The following is a 21,952-nucleotide window of genomic DNA, read 5'->3' as shown; positions in this document are numbered from 1 at the left end:
GGAGGAGGTTTTAAACCCCTTCGTCCGGGTCATGCCGAGACTGTAATAACGGAGTCTGTCCACACGAATGAAGGGCAGACTCAACCATGTGCTTTGTTTCCAGATAAGCAAATGTCCACGAGACCGGCTTGATCAGCTGTGTTTACTTCACTTCCGTGTTGACATGCGCTGACGGGGTTTGACCGCCGATGAGCGTTGTCAAAAAAATCCCGGCGCCATGGATGACGTCACGTTTGGCGGAGAAACGTCATGGATGACGTCACGTTGGCGGAGAAACGTCATGGATGACGTCACGTTTGGCGGAGAAACGCCATGGAATGGACGCACCATTGAGAGGAATGGCCCGGCAGGAGGCGGCGCAGCTCTGCCATCACCTGCATGGGCGTGATGACGAGGCGCGACGAGGATACGCGGAGAAGATCCCGTTCGTCGGCCTGATAAGCAAATGTCCACGAGACCGGCTTGATCAGCTGTGTTTACTTCCGTGTTGACATGCGCTGACGGGGTTTGACCGCCGATGAGCGTTGTCAAGAAAATCCCGGCGCCATGGATGACGTCACGTTTGGCGGAGAAACGTCATGGATGACGTCACGTTTGGCATGATGATGATGCGCGACGGGGATACGCGGAGACGGAGATCCCGTTCGTCGGCATCATCATCTGGTGCTGGGGGGAAGCGTCACCAGAGACCAGCCACCCCAGCAGCACCAACAACATCGGCAACAGCGGCGGCGTGCGACGAGTGAGCGTCGCCAAGATCCGCAGCGCGAGCCGGGGAGCCAGCAGCCGCAGCAGAGTCGACGGCCGAGGGCTCCTCCCCCTCCCTATTCATTCAAGGGAATGTGTCGGGAATAAAACAAGAGAACGTATGACGTTTCTGTGGTTCGTTCTGAGAGATGTTAGTAGTGTGCATGTGGCTCCGCCTGTGAGTGTTACGTATTCACAGGCGTCATTAGAGACTTTCGCCGCTAATGCTAAGCTAACATGCTCCGCCGTTCATAGACGGCGAGAGTTTCCTCTCAGAACACAGTTCGAAGGAGGGTTTAAACCCCTTCGCCCGGGTTATGCCGAGACTGTAATAACGGAGTCTGTCCACACGAATGAGGGGCAGACTCCAACCACATGTGTTTTGTTTACAGACGAGCAGAGGTCCGCGAGACCGGCTGAGTCAGCTGTGTTTACTTCCGCGTCGACCAGCGCTCGTGCCCGACAGAGCTTGACAGCGGAGGTGAGTGGAACTAGTCCAGACATGTCTATGTTGACCGGAGGTTGTTCCTTCCCCCACAGCGCTGTCTACAAGCACTGGCACCGTGGAGGACGTCACGTTTGGCGGCGGAGAAACGCCATGGAACTGACGCAACCTGGTGTTTTTACGCGCGAGTTTTCTCGCCGCCCTGAGACCAGGCGAAGGCGAAGAACTTCCGCCCCGTCTGGTCGATCAACTGGAGAGGTGCGTGGCGGTCGGATCTCACGAGTGACGAGCAGGTCTGGACCGCCAGCGAAGCTTGAGAATGTACGGGACCGGGTGAGTGATGCGGTGCCGACGCGCGCGCGACCTAACTCACTTCAGCTCCGGGTTAATTCTCCAGCACATTCCTCCACATCGCGGGTTTTGTCAGCTCCGGTGACACTAAGAAGTGCTCAGGGAGTTGGGAAGACTTCCGGGGGGGGGAAGGGAACACGCACGACGCGCATCTGAGGTGTCTCACGCGCACTTGCGCGCTTCTCCCACAGAGCCGGTTTATGTATGAGAGTGGGGGTTCTAGTGAATCCAACTCGAGTACATGCTCTGTGGATTCAAGAGATAGAGACGCGGCTTGTGTGATGCCCTTTCGTCTATGGCCCGCCCTTGGGGGGCGGGCCGGAGGACTACCCAAGGTTCGCCAGTGCTGCGGTTCTGACAGAACATTATTCGGCTTGGAGTCGCCTGGTTTTACTTCTAAGACCCACTTGGCTGGGGGGAGTAATCAGGCGGGGCTATGCGCTACTTTTGCCCGTCAACCCCCGCGTTTTCAGGGATTCTCTGGACGCGTATGGCGGAGCAGGAGAAATTATCCTGTTGAGAAACGAGGTGTCTACTCTGCTGCAGAAGGAGGTCGTAGAACTGGTCCCTGCAGCCGAGATGATGACAGGGTTTTACTCCCGGTACTTCCTCGTGGCGAAGAAGACCGGGGGTTGGAGGCCCATTCTGGACCTCAGCTATTTGAACAAGTTCATAGCTACCCGCCCGTTTCGCATGTTGACGGTCAAGAACTGCTTTCAGGTGTAAGTCCAGGAGATTGGATGACATCTATCGACCTGACCGACGCGTACTTTCACATACCGATAGTCAAGAGACATCGAAAGTACTTGCGTTTCGCCCTCGAGGGTCGGGTGTTTCAATACACTCGACTCCCGTTCGGCTACTCTCTGGCACCCAGGACCTTCACCAAGAGTGTGGAAGCGGCAGTGGAGCCATTGAGAGTGAGTGGGGTAAGGATCTTGACCTATCTGGACGACTGGTTGATCCTTGCCAGGTCAGAGGCAGAAAGTTACGCTCACACACAGAAGGTGTTGAGCCATATTGCCACCCTGGGGTTCACAGTGAACCTCAGCAAGAGCGCTCTGACTCCAGTTCAACAGTTAGTTTACCTGGGGGTACTGTTGAACTCGGAGGAAGGATACGCGCGCCTCCCGGACGTGCGTATCCAGCCCATTCTCCGACTGACAACACAGTTGCTGGAAGCTCGGTGTCACGTGACAACAGCAGGCACTGTTATGTCCCTCCTGGGGCTCATGGCGGCAGCCCACACGGTTGTTCGGCTGGGCTTGCTGCACATGAGGGAGCTTCAGAGATGGTTTGGTCATCTCAAGCTAGACCTCAAGCGGGAAAGAGGTAGGAAAGTGCGCCTTCCCGCTCGGGTTTTGCAGGACATCCAGTTTTGGAACTCTCACGCCAACCTCAGGCGGAGAGTTCCATTGGGTTGCGTCCTTCGTTACACTCAAGTGTTTACAGACGCTTCCCTGACAGGTTGGGGAGGCACCTCGGGTCAGGCCTACGCCAGTGGGGTCTGGAGCAGTCCGGTGCTCAGACACATAAACTGGCTAGAGCTGAAGGCGATTCACAATGTCCTGCTTCACCTCTCTCCCCAACTGTCACGGTCCAACGTCCTAGTATTTTCAGACAGCTCCACCGCCGTGGCGTACGTAAATCGCCAAGGTGGAGTCAGATCCCCAGCCCTTCTGAGTGTGGCAAGGAAGATTTGGCTGTGGGCGGACTGTCACCTGCTTTCGCTCAGAGCCCAGCACGTCCCGGGCGAGCTGAATGCAGTAGCGGACAGACTGTCGAGGGGGGCCGTACAGGACGAATGGGGTCTGTCCGAGGCAGTGGCAAGCGAGATCTGGTCTCGATTCGGTCACCCGGTTGCAGACCTCTTCGCCAGCAAGGAGAACTTCAAATGCCCTCTTTGGTTCTCCCTCAGGGCTTCGGACCGCCCCCCACTAGGCGTGGACGCTTTAGCCCATTCGAGGTGGCCGGTCGGTCTGCTGTTCGCCTTCCCTCCTCCGCGGCTCCTTCTCCCCTTGATTCGGAGGACGAGGCGGGGGGGGCTGAGGTTAATTCTAGTGGCACCAGACTCCCCGGGGGCGCTCTGGTTCCCAGAGCTGGTGCGCATGGAGGTCGGGGCCCCGTGGGCCATCCCTTGGGGCCCCGCTGCCCTGTGTCAGGCGGGGGGGGACTCTGACAGCGCCCCGGTGCTGGGCCAGCCTCTCAAGGTGTGGCTCCTGCACGGGACGAGCTGATCGGGACCTTGGACCCGGACGTTCTCCACACGCTGGAGAACGCCCGGGCCCCATCAACACGTAGGCTTTATGCCTCAAAGTGGGGGATATTCTCCCGCTGGTGTTCAGACAGGTCCTTGGACCCCAGCTCTTGTTTGGTCTCCGCTATCCTGTCTTTCCTGCAACATTTGCTGGATAACGGGCGGACTGTGGCGACACTGAGAGTGTTCGCATCAGCCATAGCGACGAGGCATGTCGGTTTTGAGGGTGCTTCGGTTCGCGCCCACCCCTTGGTGCCGCGTTTCCTGCGGGGTGCCTGCAGGCTTCGACCTCCTGCAAGGCCTTCCAGCCCTCAGTGGGATCTCCAGTTGGTACTGGACTCTCTCACAGGCCCGACCTTCGAGCCTCTTGACCAAGTCCCACTGGATATCTTGTCTTCAAGGTATCGCTCCTTCTGGTACTAACAACCACGAAGAGAGCAAGTGAGCTTTGTGCCCTCTCCATTAGCCCTGAGTGTCTTTCCTTTGGCGTCGAGGAGTCTTCGGTGTCTTTGCGTCCTAACCCAGCGTTCCGCCCGAAGATTCTGAGTTCCTTGTTCCGGGCGACGACCTTCACGCTGCGGGCCTTTCACCCGCCGCCTCACTCGGACCCGGGTCAGGAACGTCTCCACCTGTTGTGTCCAGTGAGGGCGTTGGCCTGTTACTTGCGGCGGGTGGCCGAGTTTAGGCGCTCTGATGCCCTTTTTGTCTGCCACGGTAGATGCCGGCGGGGAGAGGCGGTCTCCCCCCAGAGGTTCTCTCATTGGGTGAGATCGGCCATTATCCGGGCCTACCGAGCAGCGGGTGGATCCGCTCCTAGCGGTCTGAGGGCACATTCCACCCGTGGCGTGGCAGCCTCAGTGGCTCTTTTGCGGGGTGTGGCAGCAGAGGATATCTGCTCTGCTGCCTCTTGGGCGTCCACGTCTACCTTCGCTAAGGCCTATCTCCTCGACGTAACGGCGGGATCAGTAGCTCATACTGTTTTGAGCGCTGTTGTGCCCCCCTCAGGGCCCACGGCTCAAGTGGGTTTGGACCCTGGGCCGGCGGGGCCCTAGTGATGCTGCTCCAGGAGCGGCGTCCCGTCAGGCTTCGCCTTTTAGGTAAACCCATAGCGAAGCCGTTGGAGGGCGGAGCACCAATGACGTAGAACCCCTGAGTTATCTATCATAACCTCAGGTTCTACGAGTTGGTGCGAAGCCCTCCAACCTCGTCGCCCAGCGGCCGCCCTTCTCGCTGAGTTTTCAGTTGGAGAAAGTCAAGCGGGTGCTTCCCGCCTTTATAGGAACGGACTGCCCCCTGCTGGGTGGCGAGTTCATTAAGCTTTCTCAGAGACGAGGCGGTGCCTCGGGGTTAACCCATAGCGAAGCCGTTGGAGGGCTTCGCACCAACTCGTAGAACCTGAGGTTATGATAGATAACTCAGGGGTTTTTCCACATTTAGCTGCAAAGTTTTTTCACTCATTGTTTGATTTCTAGCAAACAATTGACTAAGCTGTTCAGCCTCTGGGGCTCAGTTGGATGAAATGAGCAGTAGAGCTGGAAGTCATCAGCAAACATGTGGTAAGAAACATCAGGAAATCTCTGAATGATTTTTACCCAGAGGAATCAAGTATGTTTGTGTTAATGTTGTAGACATTCTGCAGTGAAACCAGGAGACATCAGGGAAGAAAAGTTTGAATTAGTAAATTGGTCATTTACGACACATTTGATTATAACAGGAGTCTTTTTGAACTTTTATTCTTTCAGTTTTTAACTTTTCATCGATCCTCACCAGGAAACGCAGCCTGAAGCAATCATTGATACTAGAAACATTTACTGTATGAATTTGATGAATAAACATGTTGCCAGTCATCATACTTCAATATTCACTTTACTTTTCAGTGTTTGTTTCAGTGTTTGTTTCTGAGAGATTAGTTAAGAATTTTCTCATGTATTTAATCATGCCATTAAACCTCTTTTACACTTTGAACTCCTCCTATTCTCTATTGTTGATTCTTCTGGCAGTTTATGACGGTGAACACAAGAACTTGGACGACACCAGCTTTACCGATTCATATCTTCACCTGGATGAGTGGAAAGATCATCTTTGTTTTGGGTCGTCAGTCAGAAAAAGGTAGTTTCCGGATGCCCAGTGTGAAAGTGTCTCAACAACACTATCCACTACTGGGTATCCACAGTCAGGGTGGTGGCTGCCCCCCACATATGTAGATGGCAGGGTGGGTAGGATAGGTAAGACCTGCAGGATTTGTCTCTTAGAAGTTAGTCTGCTGGAAGGATCATTAGTTTCCCTCGGGGGGTACTGACAGAGGATACGACGTGAACGCTGATCCATTGACCCCCAGGATGCCTTTAATACGTAGAAGTATATTGTTACATTTTAAATATGTTTGACGTATTTAATCTTTTTTTTTTTCAAAAGAAACTGTTTTATTAATATTACTTTCTTATAAATGACTCTTGTCAACTAATATGTAGTCTATATAGAGAAGCTAGTTATCATCAAAGTCATTTACTTCTTTATTTCCTATTAATAATCATTAAATGGGGTGTTGTTCAGAATAATCCTCATTATTATCACGTTACTAAAGGTAGAATATAGTCACTACACTAGCGCCATCAAGTGGCCACTGCTGCGAATAGATATAGAGAGTGTGTGCGTGCATGTGTAAGTGTGTGTGTGTGAATTCTCTTGGACAGAAGATGAACAAAAAGAAAGTGACCAAACCAGTGGATTTATTTGAAAACAAGATCAGGGAACATCAAAGTGAAGAGGTTTAGCAAAAGTTCAATTACTTTGTTTAAATACATGATGTTTATTAGTTTTAAAGAGAGATTTTCCTTCTTTGGTCTCAAAAGTTTCTCTTTGATTCACTGCTTCATAGCAAAAGCGTGACTACCCTCTAGTGGACAAGAGAAGTAAAACAACATTCTTGTGGCTTCCTCTTTTATAAACCGACACTTGTGGAAAAAAAAAAGTAGTTTTACAATGAACTTTAACATCTAAATGATGTGTTTTGTTAGGGGTTTTTGTGTTTCCATGAACCGACCCCTCCCCAGCCTTGTACGTGGTGGTGGAATGAAGGACAGACACATGGATGAGTTTAAGAAAAATGCTCATTTAGTGAATTATGCAAAAGTCAGAGACAAACTTACGTGAACACGGGCGCTAGCAAGCAGAGAGATCTATCGCAGACGTCTTCGAATGCCAGAACGCAAAGACAAAATGGTGGATCTTTATAGTAGAATATTCAGGTTAACGCCTCTAGTCAAATGTGAATGTAGGATTGGTCAGTAACTGTAAACACTTGATTCTAAGATGGCCGTCGCACGTGAATCTGTTCCCAGCGACTTGTGTCCTTCAGAGTGAGTTCTCAAACAGGTGTCCAGACGTCCTGGAATCTGGGATTGTTTAATCTTTCTGTGTGTGCAAGGCTTTGTGACCTCGGCCTTTGAGTTGTGAACCTGAGTTTATTTTAAGTGAATGCAATGCAAGAATAGGATTATTTAATATGAATTAAATATGTAAGATTATCAGTTAATCAAGTGACTATTTGAAATGTGTGTTAAATCTAGGTGATTGATTACAGTAAAGTTGTCATTTCCTTACAGTTTCCATGATTTACTTTTAAAATTCGGATCTAAAAAGTGATTTCAAGACTTTACTGCAGGAATCCACAACTTTCTTTGCATCAGGATCAGTTCAATGTGGAAACTGTTGTCATGGAACGACTTCAGAAAACAACTATTAAAAATATATAATAAAACGAGCAGCAAAACAATGAACCATTAGTTGTATCTTTGAACAGATTGTTCCTCTTCAGGTCAGGATGTTTCAAGAATGAGTCGAGCTGTAAAAATATAATCATGTATTGAAGTCATTTGAAGTTGATCAAACAATCTGGAAGGAACATCTTAACATTCATCTTCTTGCTTGATCTGTAATTCTCTTCAAGTTATTTCCCTCTGTTTCTTCTGAGAGTCAGAAGTCGCAGCTTTTCAAATCTGTCAGGATGATCCAGATAATCCTGATCCTCCATCAAGTTCCTGTTGTCGTTGGACAGTAGGAGGCGCTGCTGTGTGTGAGTCCAGTGAGAGTGAAGACTGAGAGAAGAAGAGACATGAGGTGATGATGGTGGAAGAACGTTGTCTTGACGATCATATACTGATCCAAACTGAGACGAGTCAATGTTCTGTCAACATTCTTCTGAGAACTTGAGAGAAGAACCATGTGACTGAAACATCCCAGAATCATCTTGAATGTCAGATTTGAAGATGAAGTCAGCAGCTAAACTAGCATGTAGCTAACATGAGTCTAGTCTAGTTGTGATGAAGATGTTCAAGTGAACACATGATTCAATATGAAGTGATTCATGTGTGAAATGATGTTTAAAGTGACTCAACATTGTGAGTTGATGATCAAACTCACGTCTGATTTCAAATATTTGACAGAAATATTTCTTTGTTCTCCACTGACAGTCAAACTGAAACAATGTTGATGTTGAAGCTCCTGAAGAGTTTTGAGCTGAAGGACTTGAAGATTTGGAATCAGAGCTTCACTTGATACTGTAACTGTGAGTCTTTAACATCTGCACGTTTGTTCTGGAATCTTCTTCATCAAGTCCATGTCCACAAAGACCTTCAACTGCTGTGTCAGCAGATGAGCTTTGATGTTGAAGTCAATCAATGGAATCAAACTTACCATTCATGGATGAAGGTCAAACCAATGTGGTCTACAGTTATCCAGCCTGGAGGAAGAAAGAGTCAGAAGATCAGATTCATTTGATTCAGATGTTTCATGAATATTGTTTCATTCTCAGTGGACGACTCAGTCATGACTGTTGATGACAACAAAGATGGATCTATAAACAGGCTGCTCAGTCTCAACTGTCTCCTTCATGCTTCCACTGGTATCCAGCAGGAGAACATGGAGGAACTCAGAGTTTGGATTCATGTGCTCAGTTCAGATGAAGAGTCTCAGCATCAAATGTTCAGTCTGAAGATCTTTGGAGTTCAGTCAGTGAGTTCTGCTGCTCTGTTCATACCTGAGAGTCTCCAGTCTCCAGTCTGGACTCTTCAGTCCAGCAGACAGCAGCTTCAGTCCTGGTCCTCCTGGATGATTCCCTCTCAGGTCCAGTTCTCTCAGGTGGGATGGGTTCAATGTCAGAGCTGAGGCCAGAGAAGAACAACCTCTCTCTGAGATCCAACACCTTGACAGACTGAAATGAAGGAGAAACACTTTTAGAAACTTATCAGAACCAAGAGAAGATGATGTTCTGACCTGAGAGTCTCCAGGTGACAGTGTGGACTCTTCAGTCCAGCAGACAGCAGCTCCACTCCTGGATCCTGCAGCTTGTTGTCACTCAGGTCCAGTAGAGTCAGACTAGAGGACGGAGAGCTGAGGACTGAGGACAGAAGTGAACAACTTCTCTCTGACAGTCCACAGTAGATCAGCCTGTGAAAGAGACGAGTTTCATCAACAAGTGACTTTTTCAATTTTCTATTTGACAAGAATTGAAAGAGTTTATTTCAAGACAAACTCAACTATTTCCATTGATAAGATCTTCAGTTGTGTTTGTTGTCTGCTTACTAATCTTTTAAATTCATAAAAATGTCAAAGTGTTTAAAATCCAATATAAATTTTAACCCTGGAGTTTTGAAGAGGTAAAAAAATAAAATAAATAACGTCTGTGTTTTGAAGAGGTAAACAATATTTATATTTTAATGTAGTTTTGAAGAGGTAAAAAAAATAAATAATAATAATATTATTTTAATGTTGGAGTTTTGAAGAGATAAAAAATATTTATATTTTAACGTTGTAGTTTTTTTGTACCTCTTCAAAACTATAACATTAAAAAATTGTTGCCCAAATGTGTAAAATGTTGTTTTTTGAAGGCTCGAAAAAGTTGTAAAATATAAATTAAAATAAAAGAATATTTTAAAGTTGTATTTTTTTTTTTTACCTCTTCAAAACTACAACATTAATATAATATATATATATGTATATATTTTACCTCTTCAAATCTACAACGTTAAAATATAAATATTTTTTACCTCTTTTTTTACCTCTTCAAAACACAGACATTATATAAATGCTGGTATGGAATCATAAATTAAAAAAATCGAGATTCAATATTTTTAACAAGTATCCTTTTAAATTTATTTTTTAAACGTGTTTAAAATCCAATATATAATATATATATATATATATTAAACTCTATGTCTAAAAAATGTTTCCATTATTCAATGAAAACAAAACCAACCTTTCAATATTTAAATTATTGAATTAAATTTTTCAGAAAATAATTCTATGGTTAAAAAAATACAACATTTCAATAAAATTAAATGTTAAATTCAATCCTTCAATTCTCTGATGACACTGATCTACTTGCATAAGAAACAAAGCAAATGTTTTTCAATATTCAGTTCATGAGCTGAAAATAGATTCAACTGCTCCAACAGGAAGTGACATTTATACTGACGTGTACAAAATACTTATTAAGTGAACAAAGATCTGCTGTTTTTTTGTTTATGTTTTAAGTCTCCGTTGATGGTTGTTTTGACTCTGTTGGTTTGGACTGTTGCTGAATGAATTGGAGTCTCAGTAAAAGACATGACAAACAAAACTTATTGGCTTCAATGAACATTTATGAACATATTTAGCTTCAAAAGAAGCTTAAAGTAAGTAAAGTAGTTTTGTTTCATTAAAGAAACTTCATGATAAATTGAAGAAAAATGTAAGAATGATGCGATTAGTCGACTTAATGGTTGAATATTTGGTGAGCAGTCGACTGTTAAAATAGTCGTAGACCTCATGAACAACAGATGAACCATAAGAGAAGAACAGAGACAACAACGGTGGAAAAAACAAACAATGAAAACAAATCAAAGACAAACCTCAAGATTCCACTCTAAAGTGTTTTGTCTTCTACGAGACAGATGACGCGAGAACACTGGATAAAGAATATGAAGGACTGTTGTTTTGATTATTATTCATTTTCATTTAAAGTTGACGCTTGTTTGTTTATCATTACAATGATTTATTAAGATGATATTTTTATAAACTACGTAACATCTTTACCTGCTACACAAACATACAAATGTATCTATGAGCTGCTTCACTGAAGAACAAAGTGATGACAGACTTTGACTCGTGTTTCCACCTCTGACTTTACATTTGAGCTTTGATGATGTAGAAAAGATGATGTTCTGACCTGAGAGTCTCCAGGTGACAGTGTGGACTCTTCAGTCCAGCAGACAGCAGCTCCACTCCTGGATCCTGCAGCTTGTTGTCACTCAGGTCCAGTAGAGTCAGACTAGAGGACGGAGAGCTGAGGACTGAGGACAGAAGTGAACAACTTCTCTCTGACAGTCGACAGAAGCTCAGCCTGTGAAAGAGACGAGTTTCATCAACAAGTGACTTTTTCAATTTTCTATTTGACAAGAATTGAAAGAGTTTATTTAAAGACAAACTCAACTATTTCCATTGATAAGATCTTCAGTTGTGGTTTGTTGTCTGCTTACTAATCCTTTTAAATTCATAAAAATGTCAAAGTGTTTAAAATCCAATATAAATTTTAACCCTGGAGTTTTGAAGAGGTAAAACATATTTATATTTTAATGTTGTAGTTTTGAAGAGGTAAAAAACATTTATATTTTAATGTTGTAGTTTTGAAGAGTTAAAAAACATTTATATTTTAATGTTGTATTTTTGAAGAGTTAAAAAACATTTATATTTTAATGTTGTAGTTTTGAAGAGTTAAAAAACATTTATATTTTAATGTTGTAGTTTTGAAGAGTTAAAAAACATTTATATTTTAATGTTGTAGTTTTGAAGAGTTAAAAAACATTTATATTTTAATGTGGTAGTTTTGAAGAGTTAAAAAACATTTATATTTTAATGTTGTAGTTTTGAAGAGTTAAAAAACATTTATATTTTAATGTTGTAGTTTTGAAGAGTTAAAAAACATTTATATTTTAATGTTGTAGTTTTGAAGAGTTAAAAAACATTTATATTTTAATGTTGTAGTTTTGAAGAGTTAAAAAACATTTATATTTTAATGTTGTAGTTTTGAAGAGTTAAAAAACATTTATATTTTAATGTTGAAGTTTTGAAGAGTTAAAAAACATTTATATTTTAATGTTGTAGTTTTGAAGAGTTAAAAAACATTTATATTTTAATGTTGTAGTTTTGAAGAGTTAAAAAACATTTATATTTTAATGTTGAAGTTTTGAAGAGTTAAAAAACATTTATATTTTAATGTTGTAGTTTTGAAGAGTTAAAAAACATTTATATTTTAATGTTGTAGTTTTGAAGAGTTAAAAAACATTTATATTTTAATGTTGTAGTTTTGAAGAGTTAAAAAACATTTATATTTTAATGTTGTAGTTTTGAAGAGTTAAAAAACATTTATATTTTAATGTTGTAGTTTTGAAGAGTTAAAAAACATTTATATTTTAATGTTGTAGTTTTGAAGAGTTAAAAAACATTTATATTTGAATGTTGGAGTTTTGAAGAGTTAAAAAACATTTATATTTTAATGTTGTAGTTTTGAAGAGTTAAAAAACATTTATATTTTAATGTTGTAGTTTTGAAGAGTTAAAAAACATTTATATTTTAATGTTGTAGTTTTTTTGTACCTCTTCAAAACTATAACATTAAAAAATTGTTGCCCAAATGTGTAAAATGTTGTTTTTTGAAGGCTCGAAAAAGTTGTAAAATATAAATATTTTGTACCTTTTCTTAATGTTGGAGTTTTGAAGAGGTAAACAAAATAGAAATAAAAGAATATTTTAAAGTTGTATTTTTATTTTTTTTTATGTCTTCAAAACTACAAAACTACAACATTAAAATATATATATATATATATATATATATATATATATATATATATATTTTAACTCTTCAAAACTACAACATAAAATATAAATATTTTTTACCTCTTTTTTTTACCTCTTCAAAACACAGACATTATATAAATGCTGGTATGGAATCATAAATTAAAAAAACGAGATTCAATATTTTTAACAAGTATCCTTTTACATTATTTTTTTTAACGTGTATAAAATCCAATATATAATATATATATTAAACTAAATGTCTAAAAAAAAATTCCATTATTCAATGAAAACAAAACCAACCTTTCAATATTTAAATTATTGAATTAAATTATTCAAAAAATAATTCTATGGTTAAAAAAATACAACATTTCAATAAAATTAAATGTTAAATTCAATCCTTCAATTCTCTGATGACACTGATCTACTTGCATAAGAAACAAAGCAAATGTTTTTCAATATTCAGTTCATGAGCTGAAAATAGATTCAACTGCTCCAACAGGAAGTGACATTTATACTGACGTGTACAAAATACTTATTACGTGAACACAGATCTGCAGTTTTTTTGTTTATGTTTTAAGTCTCCGTTGATGGTTGTTTTGACTCTGTTGGTTTGGACTGTTGCTGAATGAATTGGAGTCTCAGTAAAAGACATGACAAACAAAACTTATTGGCTTCAATGAACATTTATGAACATATTTAGCTTCAAAAGAAGCTTAAAGTAAGTAAAGTAGTTTTGTTTCATTAAAGAAACTTCATGATAAATTGAAGAAAAATGTAAGAATGATGCGATTAGTCGACTTAATGGTTGAATATTTGGTGAGCAGTCGACTGTTAAAATAGTCGTAGACCTCATGAACAACAGATGAACCATAAGAGAAGAACAGAGACAACAACGGTGGAAAAAACAAACAATGAAAACAAATCAAAGACAAACCTCAAGATTCCACTCTAAAGTGTTTTGTCTTCTACGAGACAGATGACGCGAGAACACTGGATAAAGAATATGAAGGACTGTTGTTTTGATTATTATTCATTTTCATTTATAGTTGACGCTTGTTTGTTTATCATTACAATGATTTATTAAGATGATATTTTTATAAACTACGTAACATCTTTACCTGCTACACAAACATACAAATGTATCTATGAGCTGCTTCACTGAAGAACAAAGTGATGACAGACTTTGACTCGTGTTTCCACCTCTGACTTTACATTTGAGCTTTGATGATGTAGAAAAGATGATGTTCTGACCTGAGAGTCTCCAGGTGACAGTGTGGACTCTTCAGTCCAGCAGACAGCAGCTCCACTCCTGGATCCTGCAGCTTGTTGTCACTCAGGTCCAGTAGAGTCAGACTAGAGGACGGAGAGCTGAGGACTGAGGACAGAAGTGAACAACTTCTCTCTGACAGTCGACAGTTGCTCAGCCTGTGAAAGAGACGAGTTTCATCAACAAGTGACTTTTTCAATTTTCTATTTGACAAGAATTGAAAGAGTTTATTTATAGTTTAATATTGTTATTTTAGTAATAAATAAAATGAAAAAAAAAATTCAAGATTCAATATTTTTTAATTTAATATACAAATGTGAAAGTGTTTAAAATCCAATATATAATATATATTCAAGTTACTTAATAAAATGATTCAGAAAATATTTCTATGGTTAAAAAAATAGAACATTTTAATAAAATTAAATGTTAAATTCAATCCTTCAATTCTCTGATGACACTGATCTACTTGCATAAGAAACAAAGCAAATGTTTTTCAATATTCAGTTCATGAGCTGAAAATAGATTCAACTGCTCCAACAGGAAGTGACATTTATGAACTTATTTTGCTTAAAAAGAATCTTAAAGTAATACCTGACATGAATATTTTAAATTAAATCCATGCAGTCGGACAAAGAGGACTATGAAGACGAACCCCTTTGATTTTATTATTTATTTTTATAGAACATATTTCCTGAGAAAAAGACAAGAGTTGACCTTTTGTATGAAACAGTAAAGTTAAATAAAGCTGCATTTTTATTGATGTAACCTTCGTGGTTTTGTTTCATTCAAGAAACTTCATGTGAATTTAAGATGAAGATTTTGTAGAAATCAGGCTCAGAGCTGCTGTGAAGGTCACACATGCTAACTTAAGTTTATTTTCTATAAATAAATGTTGCGTACACATTCATTTGTGTATACGCAGTATAATTAATGAGGCCACATGTTTTAAATATGTTGTTTTGATTATTATTCATTTTCATTTAAAGTTGACACTTGTTTGTTTATCATTACAATGATTTATTAAGATGATATTTTTATAAACTACGTAACATCTTTACTTTTCAATTCTCTATTTGACAAGACTGAACTAGTTACATCATAAAATCACATATTGTATGAATATTTGAGGAAGGTTTGTCTAAATTAGGATCAGTTTGTTAAACACGATGACAAACACAACAATCATCAAAGAGTAAATCAAACATTCATGTTTAGTTCATATCATCAGAAATGTTTGAACAACTTACAGAACTTTGTTTGCAGCTTGAACCACCGGCAGAAGCCTCTCAAGAACCTCTTCTGAACCATATCTTGAGTATTTCTTCAGGTCAAACTCGTCCAGATGTTCCTCTGAGGACAGTAAGATGAAGGCCAGGGCCGACCATTGAGAAGAAGACATTTGATCAGAGAGACCTCCTGATCTCAGCTTCTGTTGGACCTCCTCCACCAGAGAAGTGTCCTTCACTTCATTCAGACAGTGGAACAGGTTGATGATTCTCTCTGGAGACACATCCTCACTTATCTTCTCCTTGATGAGCTCTGCTGTGTTGTGATTGGTCCAGGAGCTACTTCCTGTCTGTGTCAACAAACCTGGAAGGAGACTCTGGCTGGTCTGCAGAGAAAGACCCAGAAGGAAACGCAGGAACAAGTCCAGATGTCCATTTGGACTTTTCAGAGTTTCATCTATTGCTGTCTGGTAGAACCTTTCTGTTGGACTTTTGTCGATTTCTGTCAGTTTGGATGTTGGTTTTGATTCCAGCAGGTTGACTCCAGAGTTGATGAAGGTCTGGTGGACGTGAAGAGCAGCCAGAAACTCCTGAACACTCAGGTGGATGAAGCAGAACACCTTGTCCTGGTACAGTCCTCTCTCCTCTCTGAAGATCTGAGTGAACACTCCTGAGTAAACTGAAGCTGCTGAGATGTCGATGTCACACTCTGTGAGGTCTGACTTATAGAAGATCAAGTTTCCTCTCTGCAGATGCTCAAAAGCCAGTTTTCCCAGAGACTCCATCATCTTCTTGCTCTCAGGATCCCAAACCGTGTCAGTCCCAGATCCTCCGTCGAACTTCAGCTTCTTGACTTTGATCTGAACCACCAGGAAGTAGACGTACATCTCAGTCAGGGTGTTGGGCAGCTGTCCTGTCTCTGTGCTCTTCAACATGTCCAGAACTGTGGCAGTGATCCAGCAGAAGACCGGGATGTGACACATGATGTAGATGCTTCGTGACCTCCTGATTTGAGACATGATGCTGCTGGTCTGCTCCTCATCTCTGAACCTCTTCCTGAAGTACTCCTCCTTCTGGAGGTCATTGAACCCTCTGACCTCTGTCACCATGTCCACACACTCAGGAGGGATCTGATTGGCTGCTGCAGGTCGTGTGGTGATCCAGAGACGAGCTGAGGGAAGAAGATCCCCCCTGATGAGGTTTGTCAGCAGGACGTCTACTGAGGTGGACTCTGTAGCTTCTATCAGGCGCCAACTGTTGAGGAAGTCCAGAGGGAGTCGACACTCGTCCAGACCATCAAAGATGAACAGAACCTGGAGTCCTTCAAAGCTGCTGAGTCTGGATTCTCTGGTTTCAGGAAAGAAAATATGAACAAGTTCCATCAAACTCAACTTCTTCTCTTTCAGCAGGTTCAGCTCTCTGAAGGTGAAAGGAAAGATGAAGTGGAAGTTCTGGTGGGCTTTGTCTTCAGCCCAGTCCAGAGTGACCTTCTGTGTCAGGAGGGTCTTCCCAATGCCAGCCACGCCCTTCGTCAGCAGTGTTCTGATTGGTCGTTCAGGTGAGGCTTTAAAGAGGTCTTCTTGTCTGATGGTGGTTTCTGGTCTGGTCTGGTTCCTGGTGGCTGCTTCGATCTGTCGGACCTCGTGCTCCTGGTTGACCTGGTCTGTGCCCCCCTCAGTGATGTAGAGCTCAGTGAAGATCTCATTCAGAGGAGCAGAGTTTCCTGCTTTAGCGACCCCCTCAGACACACTGTGGAACTTCTTCTTCAGGCTCCTCTTCAGTCGTCCTCCACACTCCGAAGCAACACTTCCTGAATGAAGACATAAGTCGAACGAGTCAGAAGATTGAGGTGAAAATGGAGTAAAATCTTCAGATCTGATGCAAGTGTTCTTCATCTTCATCATGTTTGTTCACATGTTCTTACTGCTCCACAGACGCTCGGCCAGATCCTCCTCCTCCATGTCCTTCAGGAGATGAACTGTGATCTTCAGGAATTCTTCTCTGATGCTTCTCCACTTCTCATCTTCCTCCTCAGTCTGTGGAGTCTCTGGACTCACAAACCTCCAGACTCTCTTCAGCTCCTTCTGCATATAGTTGTAGAAGTTTCTCTCCAGTGACTGGAACAGAATCACAGAGAAGAAAGTCAGAGTGATAGTGGATCATCTCAAGAACCACAAAGACCAGAAGCTTTAACTTGGATTAAGCTGAAGGATGATGAACAGAAGGAACCTCTAGGATGAGGACCTCCTCTAGTTTATGAACATACCAGCCGTTTGATTTCCAGTTGTGAAGGATGTTGCTGACCAATGAGAAGCTCTGAGTTCTGATGGTCCACTCTGAGAAGAAGAGATGAAATCAAACTGTAAATAAACTCTTGATGTGTTGAAGGTTCTGATCAAAAGTAAACTAGAAGGTTCCTTTTAAAACCCACATACATCTCCATTAGAACTTAAATCTTACATATAATTTTGATAAAAATGATTCTTCTTGGTCTTATTCTTCAAAGTCTCACAACAGTCCAGAATATTCTGGTTCCTCCTGCTGGATCCTGATGAAAACACAACTCTGATCAACTCTCATCTGTTTCTATCCTGGTATTCACCAGCTGAACCACTAGATGTCCTCACACTGCTGCACATGTCCACCTCTGCACTACAACTGTGAAAGCAACGTTTGAGGTTTTTAATTGTGTCTTTATCTCCCCCTGCTGGTGATGTGAGTGAAGTGAAGTTCTCTGGTTTAATGTGTGTATGAACCTGGTAGACTCACACTTGTTCACTCTCACCTCACACCTGGAGACTCTTCACTTCCTCTGAAGTCAATCCCTCTCCCCATTGAATCATCACTCTTCAGAGACACACAGCAGGGTTCTGGTCCAGATCTTGGTCCAGGTCCAGCAGGTTCTTGCTGCTGCTTTGATCTTGAACACAGAAGTAGAATGAGTGAGAATGAAGACATGGAGGTGCTAAAAATGGATCAAGGGATTGACTTTTTACGAAAGAACATGTTTTTTTTTTAGAAAGAACAAGCTGGACATATTTATTACATTTTGAGTTTATTTGACTTCCTCGAAAGAAGAGAAATGTCAACTGAACTTTAGTCTGAGCTTTTGTTGTTTAGTCTGTATCTTTTGTTTTTCTCTTCCTTCTTTATTTGTGGTGCTTTTCTTTACGCTAGATTTGTAGTGCGCGTAATGACAGAACATTACGGTAGCAGTGATGAAGCATGAAAGAAATGTCTGTGTTTACGAAGCTCCTGATATTAGTTCAAGTTGATGCTCCAGTGGCGTCACTGGCCTGAATGGATCATGACTAGAACCAACAGCTTTAAAGCAGGAGTTCAGGGATTGAGCCTCGGTGTTGATGTTTATAACTGTTATTTATTTATTGTGTTGTTGCTACAGCAGCAAACTTGCCATCCATTCACTTATTTATTTGTGTTCAGTGTTGTTGAGGAGATCGTTATTTGTGATCATTCTCTTGTGAAAAGCTTCAGATAAATGCATGTATACAAGCCAGGCTTTGGTTCAGTTTGTGGAGGTGCGCTCGGTTTGCTCACCCAGTTGTCCAGGAGGTATTATGTGCTCACATAAGTTTAGGGTCTGCAGCCTCAAAAAAGAAGACACTGCTATGTGAAGTTGTGGCACAATTGGAGTCGAGTGTTTTTAACTCCACACTTTTAACTGACTTTAATGCAAATTTGGAATTCCAGAAATTCATGTAACAAGCTTCAGCAACTTTCTACTCTGTAAGTTAATAATACAGTATTCTAACAAATCTTAACAATTCTAAGGTAGTACATTCTTCAGAATAAACTACCTGGTGTCTATAATGTGAGAATATTGATTGATAAACAAAAATAAAAAAAACTACAGGTAGCCTATTTTGTAATGTTAATTAATCAAGTATTTTCTGCAATATAAGGCTCACTTTAAAGCCTTTAATTGTTTTTAAAAACGACACTGCGCCTTATATATGAACATTACCTGTTGGGTGACTTGTTTACAAACACTTTCATTACAGGGCTCAGTCGGCAACCTTGGTAGACTCACACTTGTACACACTCACCTCACACCTGGAGACTCTTTACTTTTTCTGAAATTGATCCATCTCCCCATTGAATGATCACTCTTCAGAGACACACAGCAGGGTTCTGGTCCAGATCTTGGTCCAGGTCCAGCAGGTTCTTGCTGCTGCTTTGATCTTGAACACAGAAGTAGAATGAGTGAGAATGAAGACATGGAGGTGCTAATAATGGATCAAGGGATTGACTTTTTACGAAAGAACATGTTTCTTTAGAAAGAACAAGCTGGACATATTTATTACATTTTTTGTTTATTTCACTTCCTTGAAAGAAGAGAAATGTCAACTGAACTTTAGTCTGAGCTTTTGTTGTTTAGTCTGTATCTTTTATTTTTCTTTTCCTTCTTTATTTGTGGTGTTTTTCTTTACTTTGAAAATTCAATAAAGAAATCTTGAAAAAAAACAAAAAACTATCCGAGTCAAACCATCAGACGCTAGATTTGTAGTGCGCGTAATGACAGAACATTACGGTAGCAGTGATGAAGCGTGAAAGAAATGTCTGTGTTTACGAAGCCCCTGATATTAGTTCAAGTTCATGCTCCAGTGGCGTCACTAGCCTGAATGGATCATGACTAGAACCAACAGCTTTAAAGCAGGAGTTCAGGGATTAAGCCTCGGTGTTGATGTTTATAACTGTTATTTATTTATTGTGTTGTTGCTACAGCAGCAAACTTGCCATCCATTCACTTATTTATTTGTGTTCAGTGTTGTTGAGGAGATCGTTATTTGTGATCATTCTCTTGTGAAAAGCTTCAGATAAATGCATGTATACAAGCCAGGCTTTGGTTCAGTTTGTGGAGGTGCGCTCGGTTTGCTCACCCAGTTGTCCAGGAGGTATTATGTGCTCACATAAGTTTAGGGTCTGCAGCCTCAAAAAAGAAGACACTGCTATGTGAAGTTGTGGCACAATTGGAGTCGAGTGTTTTTAACTCCACACTTTTAACTGACTTTAATGCAAATTTGGAATTCCAGAAAGACACATAACAAGCCTCAACAACTTTCTACTCTGTAAGTTAATAATAAAGTAGTCTAACAAATCTTAACAATTCTAAGGTAGTACATTCTTCAGAATAAACTACCTGGTGTCAATTATGTGAGAATATTGATTGATAAACAAAAATAAAAAAAACTAGAGGAAGCCTATTTTGTAATGTTAATTAATCAAGTATTTTCCGCACTATAAGGCTCACTTTAAAGCCTTTTATTGTTTTTAAAAACGACACTGCGCCTTATATATGAACATTACCTGTTGGGTGACTTGTTTACAAACACTTTCATGACAGGGCTCAGTCGGCAACCTTGGTAGACTCACACTTGTACACACTCACCTCACACCTGGAGACTCTTTACTTTTTCGGAAATTGAACCATTTCCCCATTGAAGCATCACTCTTCAGAGACACACAGCTGGGTTCTGGTCCAGATCTTGGTCCAGGTCCAGCAGGTTCTTGCTGCTGCTTTGATCTTGAACACAGAAGTAGAATGAGTGAGAATGAAGACATGGAGGACAATCTTGGAGGTCCTTGTCTCACCTCTGAGTGCTGGTCTGTTCATCGTGCTCCTCACACTGAGGGTATTTAAAGGAGTCTCTGTCCTCACCATGAGTCTCAGCAGAGTCTTCACCTTCACACAAACACACTCATGACATTCTTGTCAACATCAAAAGTTGTTCTCGCTTCATAGTGTAAAAACTATGAACAATATTATTGTGTTTTTGCTTTATTTGTCTGTGATGTATTATTTAAACTGTCTGCATCTTTGTTGAGGACTACAGATGGAAACTATCATTGTGCTAAATCTGGTGCAGCATCTTTTTAATGTAACTGAACATTGTCCTTTTAAAAAATAAACTGAACTGAACTAAATAGTTTCATAATGTCTCTACAGGCAGGGTTAGATGGAGCAGAGGTATCTTCTATCCACAGACGCAGATGGAACTATGAAATGAGGCGTCCACTATCCAGCATTAGCAGCTTCTCTACTCGGTAAAATCTCTTTCCACAATGAGATCTCAGGCTTTCTGGTCCTTGTTTTTGAGCCATTAGAGCAAATCTTCCTAAAGAAAGTCCAGCCCTTTTCTTCAACCCCTCCTGTCGGCACTCACCTGAGGGACCAGACCATCTCATCAGCTCCACCTGCCTGCAATTATTGAAGGAGAACAATAGGCTGCTTGGAGCTCCAGTCTTCTCCTTTCTTGTGTCTCAAATCGCATACTTGCGTACTCAAAGTTAGTATTTTTAGTGCGTAAGTGCGTCTCAATTCTTAGTATGCGAAATTTACTGCTCCATGCACACTAAATTGTCACTAAAACGCCCACAAAGCTGAGTATGGTTCGATGAACACTAACCACCCTAAACGGCTCCATCTTAATGACGTTTTAAACAGAAGTTACGTCATATATAATTTATATATATTGTAAGAGACATACAGGCTGAAGATGTGCTGCACGGTGTGTTTGAGTGTGTGTGTGTTGCAGAGGGGGCGGTTCACATGGGAGTAGGCGTGTGTGCGTGCAGAGGTGTGTGTGTAAAGGTGGGCACTCACAGGTGACGCAGATGAGAGAGAGAGAGAGTCAAGGTTGGAAGTAGCCGTAATTTTTGTTGACCGCTACAGGCTTCAACGCTACAGGCTTCAACGCTACAGGCTTCAACGCTACACGCTACAGGCTACAACGCTACACGCTACAAGCTACACCATTGCTCCATGCGAACACCACGTCAAAGGAACACGACCTCCCTGCCAGG

At 41.5% G+C, this 21,952-nt stretch overlaps 2 protein-coding genes across 2 annotated transcripts in view; both read right to left on the bottom strand.

Annotated features, from left to right (window-relative positions):
- The window catches only part of LOC148085107 (NLR family CARD domain-containing protein 3-like), a 78,729-nt gene that overhangs the window by 47,466 nt on the left and 9,311 nt on the right, over window positions 1-21,952 (bottom strand). The window contains exons 2-3 of the mRNA XM_087781507.1: window positions 20,741-20,831; window positions 19,195-19,329 (exon numbers count right to left, since the gene is read on the bottom strand). Coding sequence (XP_087637633.1) covers window positions 19,195-19,329; window positions 20,741-20,831 — 226 coding nt within the window. The remainder of the gene's footprint in view (window positions 1-19,194; window positions 19,330-20,740; window positions 20,832-21,952) is intronic.
- On the bottom strand, window positions 13,843-17,031 carry LOC148085108 (protein NLRC3-like). The gene is made up of 2 exons (XM_087785493.1): window positions 15,149-17,031; window positions 13,843-14,059 (listed from the first exon to the last, which is right to left on the bottom strand). Exons 1-2 carry the CDS (start codon window positions 17,029-17,031, stop codon window positions 13,843-13,845), a joined length of 2,100 nt encoding a protein of 699 aa, XP_087641619.1.

The sequence above is a fragment of the Callionymus lyra genome, chromosome 2 (assembly GCF_982586985.1).
Source record: "Callionymus lyra chromosome 2, fCalLyr1.hap1.1, whole genome shotgun sequence".
NCBI classification, from domain to species: Eukaryota; Metazoa; Chordata; class Actinopteri; order Syngnathiformes; family Callionymidae; genus Callionymus; species Callionymus lyra.
The sequence above is the reverse complement of the archived record's forward strand: the minus strand, read 5'-3'. Positions and strand labels throughout refer to the sequence as shown.